We start from the raw sequence: 14,068 nt of genomic DNA on the forward strand, positions 1-14,068 counted from the left end.
CATATGTATCATGAATTTGTTATTCTATTTGTTATTTATATAATTTAATTTTTATTCTAATTTAATAATAATTTTAATAATAATTTGTATCTGAAGTATAAATCTGTCCTTCAATTCTTACACTGCATTATGGGTATAGACACTATGATACAGTATAGCTAATTCTTGTCAAGTGTATTCCCAGGATAATGTGAAGTAAGAGTGACATAACTGAACCACCTTACCTTGTCCACAATGACACATACTGACTCCACAGGAGAGAAGTTATACTTAGTGACTTTTAACACTAGAGTTTGTGTTTCATTTCATATTTAAAATCTAATTATGATACTGAGCTGAGTGTAAAAATTTAAACCAAGAAAACTAAAGTTAAAACACAGAGTAATCACACTAACATGACTGCATCAATGAGAAAACCTGTAGGAGCCGAGATGAGGATTCGAACCAATGTGGTGGGTAGTCACCGCAGATTACTCTGTAATTACCTAAGTGTAATTACCTAAGTGTAGTTACAGGATGAGAGCTACGCTTGTGGTGTCCCGTCTTCCCAGCACTCTTTGTCATATAACGCTTTGAAACTACTGACGGTCTTGGCCTCCACCACCTTCTCACCTAACTTGTTCCAACCGTCTACCACTCTGTTTGCGAAAGTGAATTTTCTTATATTTCTTCGGCATCTGTGTTTAGCTTGTTTAAATCTATGACCTCTTGTTCTTAAAGATCCAGTTTCCATCAGGAAATCTTCCCTATGTTCCGGCTTCAGTAGAAGCCTCAGGAAATCCTTGTGTGTTTAGCAGAACTTCAGGTTGAATTCCTTTTGACTATGTCGTGGCCTGATTGTCTGGGGCATGTGTGGGGGGGGACTACCTACCGCATAGGTTTGAATCCTTATCACGGCTCTTACGGATTTTCTCACTAAAGTTAATGTTTGGTACCCAAGCATAAACTAAACCAATATAGTTGTTGTAGCCTTGAATAAAAGCAGCAGATATTACATACCAAGAAAAAAAGGCAATGTATTAACCACTGCACTGCGCAAAGCACCTTAAGGCACCCTGAAGGTTGTGATTTTTTAAAATTCGGCCATATTTTAAGGTTTTTTAATGTTTTCATCGCTCTTTATAATTCAAAGTGAAAATAATTGAGTTTGGAAACATTTTGACATTAACATTAGCTGAACATTTATCAAAACAACAAAATATATCCTTAACAACTGCACCATGAAATTTTTTGCCAAAAACAGGTGCGCAGTGCAAGGGTTAAGGAAGCAGCTTGATCCATCACTGCAGTTGCTGGCATTCAGTTACTTCTTGTATGACAAACTGGTATTTTTCTCATAAAACCATGTATAATGATTATTAGGCATGATTACAGTGACTGATGAAATACAAAAAAAAGTGAAAATAATATTACACTACAATTGAATGATTATCCTACAAAATTTGAGATCTGGCTCAGGGACAATATCAGGCATGCACGAACAACCATAGCTTTACAAATTTTAAGTGTTTTTGTGATATAGTAGAAAATAAATACTGAAAACTTACCTTAAGTCTTCCATCTTCCTTACCAAAATGATTTGCCTTTAAGCGAATTAAAAAAGTAAATTATTTGAAATGCACATATTGAGCCTTGCTTGTCCCCCCAAGAGAAAGTGAGTTGACGCAACAAGGTACAAGTCTACAGTATACAAACAAAACATTATTGATGTGTGTTGTCCAAGAGGTCATGATTATCATTTTAGGAAAGTAATAACCAGTACCCCAAAGCAATGTGTAAACGGGGGGAAATTTTGGCACTGTTTAGTACTGTACAAAGCAAGTGCTCACTATTCATATATAAATATATTAATAGACTTCCTTAACCACTGAATTGCACAATGCGCCTGCAGGCGCACAACAGAGGGTGCACAACGCACCTCTGGGTATTTTTATTTTTCGCATCCTATTTAAAACTGGCGGGCGGTGACGCGGGTACAAAATGGATGCCTGGGGGTCCCAGTGATCGTCCGTCATCTTGAAAAAAATGCCCCGCGGCCATGGGGACCCTCAGTTTCAAAACAGCAACCCTGTCTGACGCATCGTCTACAAGCTCCCGCTCCACGGTCATCCGCGGTCATGGAAAATGACTCTCTGAGGAGGAGATATGCGACATTTTGTTTGATGACGGTGCTATGGATGATGACTATGATCCAGAGAAAGACCTTACACAGAGGTCTGATACTAGTGATGGAGAGACTGAGGTGGATGATGTCGCAAGCGTGTTCTGTACACATGCCTCGCCCGGCCTGCCTCGCCACCCTGGGTCAACACCGTTATCACCACCACCACCTTTGTGTCCCGACGCAAGTTTATTCAGTGATAGTACTTGATATGAATCTTTCTCGGGGTTCAGTGACATAGGCTCCGATACAAGTAGTGTGGACGACCCGAGTACGGGCAGCGAGGGTGTTTACCAGGCGGGGTTTTGCTGCTTCAGTAACACGCACTGGCAGGCAGCAGCGTGTCTCGCAGCAACAGGACAATGACGACAGTGGCCCCTCTACATCAGGTGTTCGTGGTAGGCCTACGATACGTAGATCAGCCTCATCTCCTACTATACCCTCACGCAGCTCCAGTACCAGACGACGTAGCCGTGTTTTAGGTGCTCGTGGTGGTGTTGGTGCCAAAACCAAACCCCCGGGTGTACTTATGTGGGAGGATTGTGCCACATTTGTTCTACAAATACCAACGTTTGATGCTACCGAAGTTGGTGTGACATCATTATTCCCGTATACAGGTGAGAATATGGCAGAAATAGACTATTTCCTGGCGTATTTCGACAATGAATTCATGACCCATCTTGTGACTGAGACAAACGGATACGCTCACAGCCTCTCAGACGCCGGCATTTTACCTGCCTCACACGATGGAAGGACACCACAATTGACGAAATGTACGTGTTTCTCGCACCAAGCATGATGATGAAGCACTCCGAGAAACACATCATCCAGGATTATTGGAGCAAAGACAGCCTTGTTCCATCGCCCGTGTTCAACAGGTATATGTCGTGTGATAGGTTCCTGTTGCTTCTCAGGTGCCTGCATTTTGAAAATAATGCAAATGAGAACAGACACGACGGACTGTGGAAGGTATGGAAGGTGTTCAGTGACATGAGAGGCAAGTTCCGCGATTATTTTGGACCTGCACAGAATGTGGTAATCGACAAATCGTTTGTACTGTTCAAGGGGCGACTGGCATTCAAGCAGTACATCCCATCAAAGCGCAACCGATTTGAACCGGTTGATTTGATTTACTTGCAACCGGTGCAAGTAACAATGCCACAAGCAGCTCCAGACAGACTCAGGGGTAACGAGCTGTTCGGTGTCCACATGTTCGAGTATATGCCAGGCAGAGCATCACGGGATAAGGGTAAACGTGCCTGTATAGTATGCAAGAACACTACCCGAAGAGAACAAAAGCGAAGATGCATCAGCACCTGGTGCATGGAGTGCAAGGTTCCACTATGCCCCTTTGGCTGTTTCGCAGCATATCACACACTCGCAGAATTCTGAGTGTGTGTTTATGGTGTGTGTGTGTATATACTGTAGTGTGTGATACTATACAGTGTGTAAATAGATTGTATATATACATAAATTAGCATGATACATTGGAAATATGTGCAAGATATGTGTACACATGTGTAATGCACATAACAGTGTGTCTTCAGACAATACGGATGTTCTACTGCCATAATATAGTGTGCGTGTTCATTATACATAGAATTAGCATGAAAAAACAAAAAAAAATGTATTTGGAACTGCACGCAAAAAATTAACAAAAATATATTCGTGACAACTCATGCATCTTGAACCGGGCGCCCTACTGGCCCCGGGAGCATATGCCACGGGTGACCAGGGAATGATGACGTCACGCGCAAACTTACGGACCCCATTGCGGCCAAAGTAAGTACTTTACAATTTTGAAAAATCCCGAGAATTTATTTCCTGCACACAGGGGGAGGGGGGGTTCTGTATTTGGAAGGCGAGCAGCACAGTGGTTAAAGATTTATAAATTTTCAGTACAATACTGCAATTCAAATTGTGACTTTTTACCCATGTAATGTGTTGTTTACATCAATCTCCATAAAAAACCACGATTTTCCCACACAAATCTTAGATATTTGGTCTACTTATCTCAAATCAACGGATCTGTGCTTTTAAAGCATAACAAAACTTGAAAATAATTAGACAAAAATATAAATTAATGTAACAAAAGCAGGTGCATAAAATATCAAGGAGACTTGGCAACTGCTCCAGGAAACAGATAACGGCAACAATTGTTAATGTGTTACAACATAGAAAAGTGATACAGACTGAAATACTTGAGCCAAGAGTGAAGTGTGCGAGACATGACAGTGGCTACAGTACTTTTATCATGAGTAAGCGGAGTTGCTGTAGTGCACTGCTATCATACATTACTGATATGAATAACAAAAATTACACAAATTTATGGGAATAGACTTAGTGGAGCTGAACCTTGTGTTTTGGGAAAAGAAAATTTACACAACAGATATTTTCCTTAATTTTATTGCTGCATTGAACATGAGACCACCTTCAGTGATCAGCCACGACCCGATAGATGCAGCATGACCTGCTGACAATTGTTTGCCTTGCATAAACATTAATTTCTGTATAGAAATGAAGCTTAACCATCCCATTATGGTTAACCATTATTTCACTTGCTCACTACTTGTATGTTGAATGAATACTTTTCCCCATGTGGCTCTGTCAATTTTATACTCCCAGATTCAAATTGTATCCAGTTATTCTACTTATTCTATACCAAACAGTCTATCTTTGTCCACTTTGTCTAATTAATTATTCTGCATATTGTGATCAGGTTTCCTCTGGTTCTTCTCTTTTCCCAAAACACAAGGTTCAGCTCCATTCCCATATTCCCATATTCCCATATAATAGAATATAGTCTATTCCCATAACATAGCTCTTTTTAACTCAGTACTGTATCAGCCTTATAATCAATTTCTGGACTTTCTCAATTACATGTCTGTACACCTGACAAGTCTGGACTCCATGGTGATGCTTCATGTTCTTCTGATAGTCTCATGAAGGTAGTGAATAAAACTTTGTTTGGATTATGAAATTGTTATTTTACTTACAAGCTTCATTTATGGTGCTGGTGATGCCCTGTATGTGCAGTCAGGTGTCAAACTTTGTTCAAATAAATGAAGGTTTATTTCACATTATTAAGAGTCAAGTAGTGTGAAATGAAGGATGAGCATCCAAGTTTCTTCTTTCCTATTAGCTTGTTTTTAAACAAAGGAATATTCACCTTAATTAAATTAAAATCACTGTCTACCAATTTTCTTTGCAAAATGGCATGCATGCATATATACATACTGTACTTTTAACAAAAAGAAGGAAACAACCATTCATATTTCATGAATAATGACATCTGTTTGTGCATAGTTTCGTAGCATAGTTAATTGCATAAAACATATGCAAATTTTTTTTATGAAGTAACAATGTTATTTTAAACAAAAAACTAACCTTGCTCGAGTCTTCTTCAATAGCTTGTATTCTCTCCGATCTCCTCCGTAGTCTTTTTGGTTCTGGTGGACCTATATCGTCCTCTGGTTCCAGTCCACTCGAGTCAATTCCTGCAGTTCCATTTGGCTTTCCTTGCCGCAGGTCTTGTGGCAGATGGCACAGCTGGTCTAAGAGGCAGTGAAGTAATTCATGAGCATCTTGCTGCCGGTTACCCTCAAACATTGGATTAACAACTCTGAAATGGTACATATATCTGAGATTCTACAATTATTAAGACTTTTAATAGTTTAAATATACCATCTGATAAACACTTGGAAAATGCCTGTTAAATGATACAGAAAAAAATTGAGCAAATACAGATAGAACTTTCACTGAAGATCTGTTCAATGGATATTTCAAAAGTCCCACACTTGACCATTCTGAGTACTCCCCGTTGGCTCTTAGTACTGTTTTGGGGACCCAGATACATTCCTGGCAAACTGAGGTACACTACCTACTGGCTAGAATACCCACCACATGGACCAGGGTAGACACCACATGGACCAGGGTAGACACCACATGGACCAGGGTAGACACCACATGGACCAGGGTAGACACCACATGGACCAGGGTAGACACCACATGGACCAGGGTAGACACCACATGGACCAGGGTAGACACCACATGGACCAGGGTAGACACCACATGGACCAGGGTAGACACCACATGGACCAGGGTAGACACCACATGGACCAGGGTAGACACCACATGGACCAGGGTAGACACCACATGGACCAGGGTACACACCACATGGACCAGGGTACACACCTCATGGACCAGGGGTACACACCTCATGGACCAGGGTACACACCACATGGACCAGGGTACACACCTCATGGACCAGGGTAGACACCACATGGACCAGGGTACCCACCACATGGACCAGGGTACACACCTCATGAACCAGGGTACACACCTCATGGACCAGGAAAATACTTCCAGCAATTGTCAAATTCTCAGTTAACTCTGTATGGCAGCATATGGCAAACACAGACTCTTGACTGGCTGATCAATTCACAATGGAACAACCAGCCAAATGGAGCAAGTTAATTCAAACTTCCCCCTAAATGAATAGTAGCAGTACTGGGACTCTGCAAACCTCCACCCACTTCTACTTGGCTTTATTTGCAAAGGCAGCCTTCATTTTTCCCATACATTTAGCTTCTCAGTACAATATGAGTGGTTGCTAATTCACTGAATACAGTAATGAGGAATATAAAATAAGACAACATATCACTGTTCAGTAGTTATATGTACACTATCTGAAAAAAAACACCTGCATGCAACAAACATAACATTATATCCAAGGAAAGATATCCAGAATAGCTGCATACATCACTTTCAATATTAAATATTTATTACTAGTACCTTAGGGCTTCCAAGAATTCATAAGGCTGAAAAGCAGGTATTCTTTTGTTGTCAACACCAGTCCTTTCCTCCTGGCCAAGACTAACAAATACCCGATGCAACTCGGACAAAAACTGAATACGTTGTTCCAAGTTCCCATCACTTTGGTCCCTAAAAAATATAAAATGATAGGATGTTACACTAAATTACCATGGGTTAAATTAAAATGTGAAACAATATTCTCAAAGAATTTGTGTAAAAAATAGGCCAAGAGAAATGTAAAATTCTGTTAGATAAAGTACCTCAGAGATATAGGATAATAGTCCCAATAGAAAAATATTAGATATTATATAGTTTTTGTTAAAACCTAGATTAAAATTCAACATTGCTGTGTATCTAATTTAATTTCAGGGGTGGAAACTAACATGTGCACACCCACCAATGGCGAGTATGCTTGCCATTGAGTAGTCATCAATCATCGACCAAAATGGCAGGCATCAAAATTATCAGTCCATTACATATACCAATGTGATATCAACTGTAATGTTTGTTGCTGAATATCTAGGAAATACAGGTTAATAATGATAGCATAATGAAGGGTCAAAACAGGTAGAGGTACTCCCACGACGACACAAGCTTGCTGCCTGCTCTGCCCCTGAAAGTTATGTCATAAGCGGCCATCAACACACCACAAAAACTCACTGGCTTGCCTTGTAAACGAGATTCGAAGTTTTTAAATTAATAATCAAATACACATTCTCTCTGCTTTCAGACCATGTACAGTATACTGCATCAGTATCACATGTTCTGACTAACATGACCCTGATCACTGGTAAAGTAGTCTCTGTTTTGGTTTAAAACTAACTTAACAGTTTAAAAATATATTTGTGTCAGTGTGAAATGAGAGGTGTGTGAATGCAATCTAAAAGATTTGGTATATATTTACTTCAGGAGCTGATGCTTTGAAACGTGTCCAGAAATTCTTATGAAACATAATATATTTGTTTAATAATATTTTGTCATGTATGATAAGGGTTATTTTTTTTATCTCAGAAAGGAAAAATTGATACTGTACAAATGAGAATTTACCAACTCAATGGAATAACGATAAACTGATGGGTTTTTTAAATGAATAACAACCATAGATGCCAGATACTGGCTGACTTTTGGATTTCACCATTACTCTCTCTGTTTTCTTGGATACATTAGGCGAATTAGGTACAAATTCCTTCACTTAACTTATCTTTGAAAACAAAGAAATCGACCAATCATTAGACAGCATTTTATAATATACAAGAAATTGACGAATCATTAGACAGCATTTTATAATATATAAATTAAAGACCAAAACTATTAAAACAACCACAGCACAAAAGATATTTGCTCTTTCTAACATCTGTGAGCAATATCATAAACCCTAACAAATTGTTGTAGTAGTAATGCTTAAATTTTGTATTTCTTTTTGTGATAACAGTACATATATCAATACTTCCTTCATAAGGTATAACAAATTAATAACCTTTAGCATAATTTACCAATTGTTATTATTATACAAAATAGATTCACACTTGATAAATTTACTGACTCGGTAAGAAAGCATGAGCCCATAAGTAAACATTTACCGAAGATTTACCCCTTGAAGTAGAAGCCCGGAGTTGAGAAGACGACCAAAACTCCAGGTAAGCAGCCGAGCACGGCTCACAGCTTTCACCTACGTATGGTACTGCTGCTGGTAGTGGTAAAAGTACTCATTATACTCACTGCCGAATTTACAGAAGGTGCATTATATTGACGGCATTTTTCAGAAAAAGTTAAAAAACAAAAGCATATTAGCATATGCAGAATAAATTTAGTAACTGACAGGGTTAAGATAGGCTCATGACATGATATTTTCATGTTCAGTTTATGCTAACTGTAATGTAAAGAATACAAAAAGTCTTTCCAGTATTAGAGTTAAATAAACTGCTGTTGGCTAAAACACGCACACTTGTCAATCATTCCCAATCCATAAAACCAGCATTGAATGTAATGAAATGCCATTTTTGGGGCGAGATCTGGAGGCTCCACAGAGCTATCAAGGCTGATATGAATGAATTAGACCCCTGGCATCAGTCAAAGCGAATGGAGTTCTAGGCCTACTGAGGACAACAAGCCAGAACCTGACCCCCTCTGAGAGGCACGAGAAGCAATGGCCTCTAGAAACCCCCCATGTGGTTGGAAGCATTCTATGTCTGCCATCGACCGGGTCTGGCACCCAGAAAGGTAAGCAACTCAATACAAACCCTATTTAGTTAAAATATTGCTACTGAAAGCCGAACTGTTGGACAACTCTCCCAAATGAAAAACGAAAAATGAGCAAACGAACATGACATCACAACTGTCACCGCACCACTGTGAAATATATGTGAAATATATGATAAAGGCACAAAAAAATTTATACCGAAACAGAGATGCAGAACTAGGAAACAGGATTGGTTCAACAGAAATTGCGAGAGGGCCAGAGACCAAAAGACACAAAAATGGAATCAATACAGGAAGAGGCCAAACCCCCAAACATACCAGTGATACAAAGATGCGAGAAACAACTACATGGCAGTGAGGAGAGAGGCAGAAAGAAATTTTGAAAAAGGGATTGCAGACAAATGTAAAACAGAACCAGGTCTATTCTATAAATTCATAAACAACAAATTGCAGGTAAAGGATAATATTCAGAGGTTGAAAATGGGAAATAGATTCACGGAAAATGAAAAGGAAATGTGTGAAACATTAAACGAAGAGTTCCAAAGTGTGTTTGTACAAAATGAAATCTTCAGGGAACCAGATACAATAAGAATTCCAGAGAACAACATAGAGCACATAGAGGTGTCTAGAGACGAAGTGGAAAAAATGCTCAAGGAGCTAAATAAGAGCAAAGCAGTTGGTCCAGATGGAGTTTCACCATGGGTTCTGAGAGAATGTGCACCTAAGCTCAGCATTCCACTTCAACTGATTTTTCAGGCATCCCTGTTTACAGGAGTTGTAGCTGATGTGTGGAAAAAGGCTAACAGTTCCAATCTACAAAAGTGGAAGCAGGGAAAACCCCCTTAATTATAGACTGGTATCATTTGACAAGTGTAATATTCAAAATATTGGAAAAAATAATTAAAACTAAATGGGTAGAACACCTGGAGAGAAATGATATAATATCAGACAGACAGTATGGTTTTCGATCTGGAAGATCCTGTGTATCGAATTTACTCAGTTTCTATGATCGAGCAACAGAGATATTACAGGAAAGAGATGGTTGGGTTGACTACATCTATCCGAACCTAAAAAAGGCTTTCGACAGAGTTCCACATAAGAGGTTGTTCTGGAAACTGGAAAATATTGGAGGGGTGACAGGTAAGCTTCTAACATGGATGAAAAATTTTCTGACTGATAGAAAAATGAGGGCAGTGATCACAGGCAATGTATCGGACTGGAGAAATGTCACAAGTGGAGTACCACAAGGTTCAGTTCTTGCACCAGTGATGTTTATTGTCTACATAAATGATCTACCAGTTGGTATACAAAATTATATGAACATGTTTCCTGATGATGCTAAGATAATAGGAAGGATAAGAAACTTAGATGATTGTCATGCCCTTCAAGATGACCTGGACAAAATAAGTATATGGAGCACCACTTGGCAAATGGAATTTAATGTTAATAAATGCTATGTTATGGAATGTGGAATAGGAGAACATAGACCTCACACAACCTATATATTATGTGAGAAATCTTTAAAGAATTCTGATAAAGAAAGAGATCTAGGGGTGGTTCTAGATAGAAAACTATCACCTGAGGACCACATAAAGAATATTGTGCGAGGAGCCTATGCCACGCTTTCTAACTTCAGAATTGCTTTTAAATACATGGATGGCGATATACTAAAGAAATTGTTCACAACTTTTGTTAGGCCAAGCTAGAATATGAAGCAGTTGTGTGGTGCCCATATCTTAAGAAGCACATCAACAAACTGGAAAAGGTGCAAAGACATGCTACTAAGTGGCTCCCAGAACTGAAGGGCAAGAGCTACGAGGAGAGGTTAGAGGCATTAAATATGCCAAAACTAGAAGACAGAAGAAAAAGAGGTGATATGATCACTACATACAAAATAGTAACAGGAATTGATAAAATCGATAGGGAAGATTTTCTGAGACCTGGAACTTTAAGAACAAGAGGTCATAGATTAAACTAGCTAAACACAGATGCCGAAGAAATATAAGAAAATTCACTTTCGCAAACAGAGTGGTAGACGGTTGGAACAAGTTAGGTGAGAAGGTGGTGGAGGCCAAGACCGTCAGTAGTTTCAAAGGGTTATATGACAAAGAGTGCTGGGAAGACGGGACACCACGAGCGTAGCTCTCATCCTGTAACTACACTTAGGTAATTACCACTGTCTGTGCAGCTCCCCCCCTACCTGGGAGGTGGAAAGGGGCAGCCCTAGACCCCCCCCATGCCAGTTATCCACACCTTCAGTTCTGAGGCTGGATGTCAAAAACCCAAGAAAAACTGCCGACATGAGGGAGGGAGGGTTGCTGGGAAGCCTCCGGGTTTCACCCAGAAAATGGTGTTTCATTACACTCAATGCTGGTTTTCAGGGAGGGATATTATTACAGAAGACCCTTGACTGTGATAAAACTGACCAGGGTTTTGATAATAGCAGGATTATGGTGATATTTAGTGCTGTGCTCCACGGAGGGAGGAGTAATGCTGTGGGAGGGAGGGTGGTGGAGTCGTCTTCTGACTGTGTGTGGCCACCTTTTATTGACTGCACTCACCATACCAGCTTAGTGGTTTGCTATGGTGAACACAAATGTAGATACTTATATATAACGTGTGCATAGAGGGTATAAACAGCAATAGGAGTAGGTTGGGAGCCGCCATTTTGGTGAGGGAGGTGGCTTCGTCTGCACGACTTATTGTGTTGTTTACTGGTGACCACTATGGTCTTTGGGCACCATACCAGTTTACTTGTACAAGTATGGTGAATAAAACAGGTAGATACTTATATATAATGTGTGTATATAGCGTAATAACACCACAAACAGTATTGTTGGAGGAGAAATATTAGTGCGTCTGACCTTGAGGGCGGCCGCCACCAGCTGACTGTGTGAGTAGTTACGTCTTTGTGCCTTTACTCACCATACAAGCTTAGATGTACAGTTATGGTGAACAAAACATGTAAATACTTATATATAACGTCTGTATATAAAAACAAAAACAGTATGGTGGGAGGAGAATGGTGGCAAGTCAGGTGAGGTGAGGGAGGGAGTGGCAGCCAGTGGCGGGCTGCCACTGGCTGCCATTGCCATTGCCATTCAGCATACCAACTTAGTGGTTCGTTATGGTGAACACGAATGTAGATACTTATATATAACGTCTGTATATAGTGAATAAAAGCAAAAACAGTATGGTGGGGAGGAGAATGTGGGCGAGTGAGGTGTTGAGGGAGTGAGTGGCTGGCTGGTGTGTGGTGGTCACTCCTCATTACTTTTTGACTCATAATAGCAACTTAGTGGTTCGTTATGGTGAACAAAACATGCAGATACTTATATATAACTTGTGTATATAGTGTAATAACCGACAAAGTATTTGTTCACTGTTTCATGAACATAATTGAATCAACAATATGCACACCATCGGGAGCCGGTCAGCCGAGCGGACAGCACGCTGGACTTGTGATCCTGTGGTCCTGGGTTCGATCCCAGGCGCCGGCGAGAAACAATGGGCAAAGTTTCTTTCACTCTATGCCCCTGTTACCTAGCAGTAAAATAGGTACCCGGGTGTTAGTTAGCTGTCACGGGCTGCTTCCTGGGGGTGGAGGCCTGGTCGAGGACAGGGCCGCGGGGACACTAAAAAAAAAAAAGCCCCAAAATCATCAAGATAACCTCAAGAAAAAGATAACCATATTTTTGAGTACAGCGATGATTCACTCATTTTATTATATAAATATATCACACTACACACTACTGAATAATATTACAGCAAAAAAACTACAAAAAATCAATCAGACACATTGAAATAATTAGGTAATTATCTCTGTGGCAACTCCGGCCTGACAGCTGGCGAGCAACAGACCATCTGGGACGCACGCCGAGTCAGCACCTGTTTTTTGCCAGACTTCCCCGCCCTATAGCGGGCAATATATGCCACTTACGATTTTTTTATTATCTTTTCCATGATCAGTGAACACAAATTAACAGGTTTAGAAGAAAAAATATATATATATTTTTTTTTTGGTATGAGCCTGTGAGTGACACATACTAAATAGCCAGGCGCTATACCAGGTAAATAGCCAACTCGCCCACCAGGTAAACCTGAACAACTGTAAGGGCCTCTTGCCACTCAAGTGTGTGGGACCGACAGAACGTACGCCACGCCCCTAATGAAAAAATAAGACAGTCTGCCAACCAGGATGACTCAGGAACCTCGTAACGCACCTAAGTAAAGCAATAAAGCACCTAAATTATTGGGATCGTCTCAAAGCCCTCCAAATGTACTCACTAGAAAGAAGACGAGAGAGATATAAAATAATATACACCTGGAAGATACTGGAGGGCCAAGTACCAAATCTACACAGTAAAATAACAACGTACTGGAGTGAACGATATGGAAGAAAATGTAGAATAGAACCAGTGAAGAACAGAGGTGCCATAGGCACAATCAGAGAACACTGTATAAACATCAGAGGTCCGTGGTTGTTCAACGTCCTCCCAGCAAGCATAAGAAATATTGCCGGAACAACCGTGGACATTTTCAAGAGGAAACTAGATTTATTCCTCCAAGGAGTGCCGGACCAACCGGGCTATGGTGGGTATGTGGGCCTGCGGGCCGCTCCAAGCAACAGCCTGGTGGACCAAACTCTCACAAGTCGAGCCTGGCCTCGGGCCGGGCTTGGGGAGTAAAAGAACTCCCAGAACCCCATCAACCAGGTAACCAGGCACCCAGTAAGGAAAGGAAGAACCGAACTCAAAAGAGGCAGGATCCATTATCGAGGCGTAATCCAGGTCACGCAGGAGGTAAGCTGCAATGGCTCCCGCACCTCATGAGGCGGGATGCAGAAGGCCGAAAACCTCCAGAAAGAAGGAACTGAAGCACCCAAGAGAACCC

The 14,068-nt window shown here is 40.5% G+C and overlaps 1 protein-coding gene across 1 annotated transcript in view; it reads right to left on the reverse strand.

Annotated features, from left to right (window-relative positions):
* Positions 1-14,068, reverse strand: part of LOC123774061 (uncharacterized) — a 34,329-nt gene that overhangs the window by 11,068 nt on the left and 9,193 nt on the right. Inside the window, exons 4-5 of the mRNA XM_045768185.2 lie at positions 6,956-7,105; positions 5,549-5,783 (exon numbers count right to left, since the gene is read on the reverse strand). Coding sequence (XP_045624141.1) covers positions 5,549-5,783; positions 6,956-7,105 — 385 coding nt within the window. The remainder of the gene's footprint in view (positions 1-5,548; positions 5,784-6,955; positions 7,106-14,068) is intronic.

This window comes from Procambarus clarkii, chromosome 91, assembly GCF_040958095.1.
Source record: "Procambarus clarkii isolate CNS0578487 chromosome 91, FALCON_Pclarkii_2.0, whole genome shotgun sequence".
NCBI lineage: Eukaryota > Metazoa > Arthropoda > Malacostraca > Decapoda > Cambaridae > Procambarus > Procambarus clarkii.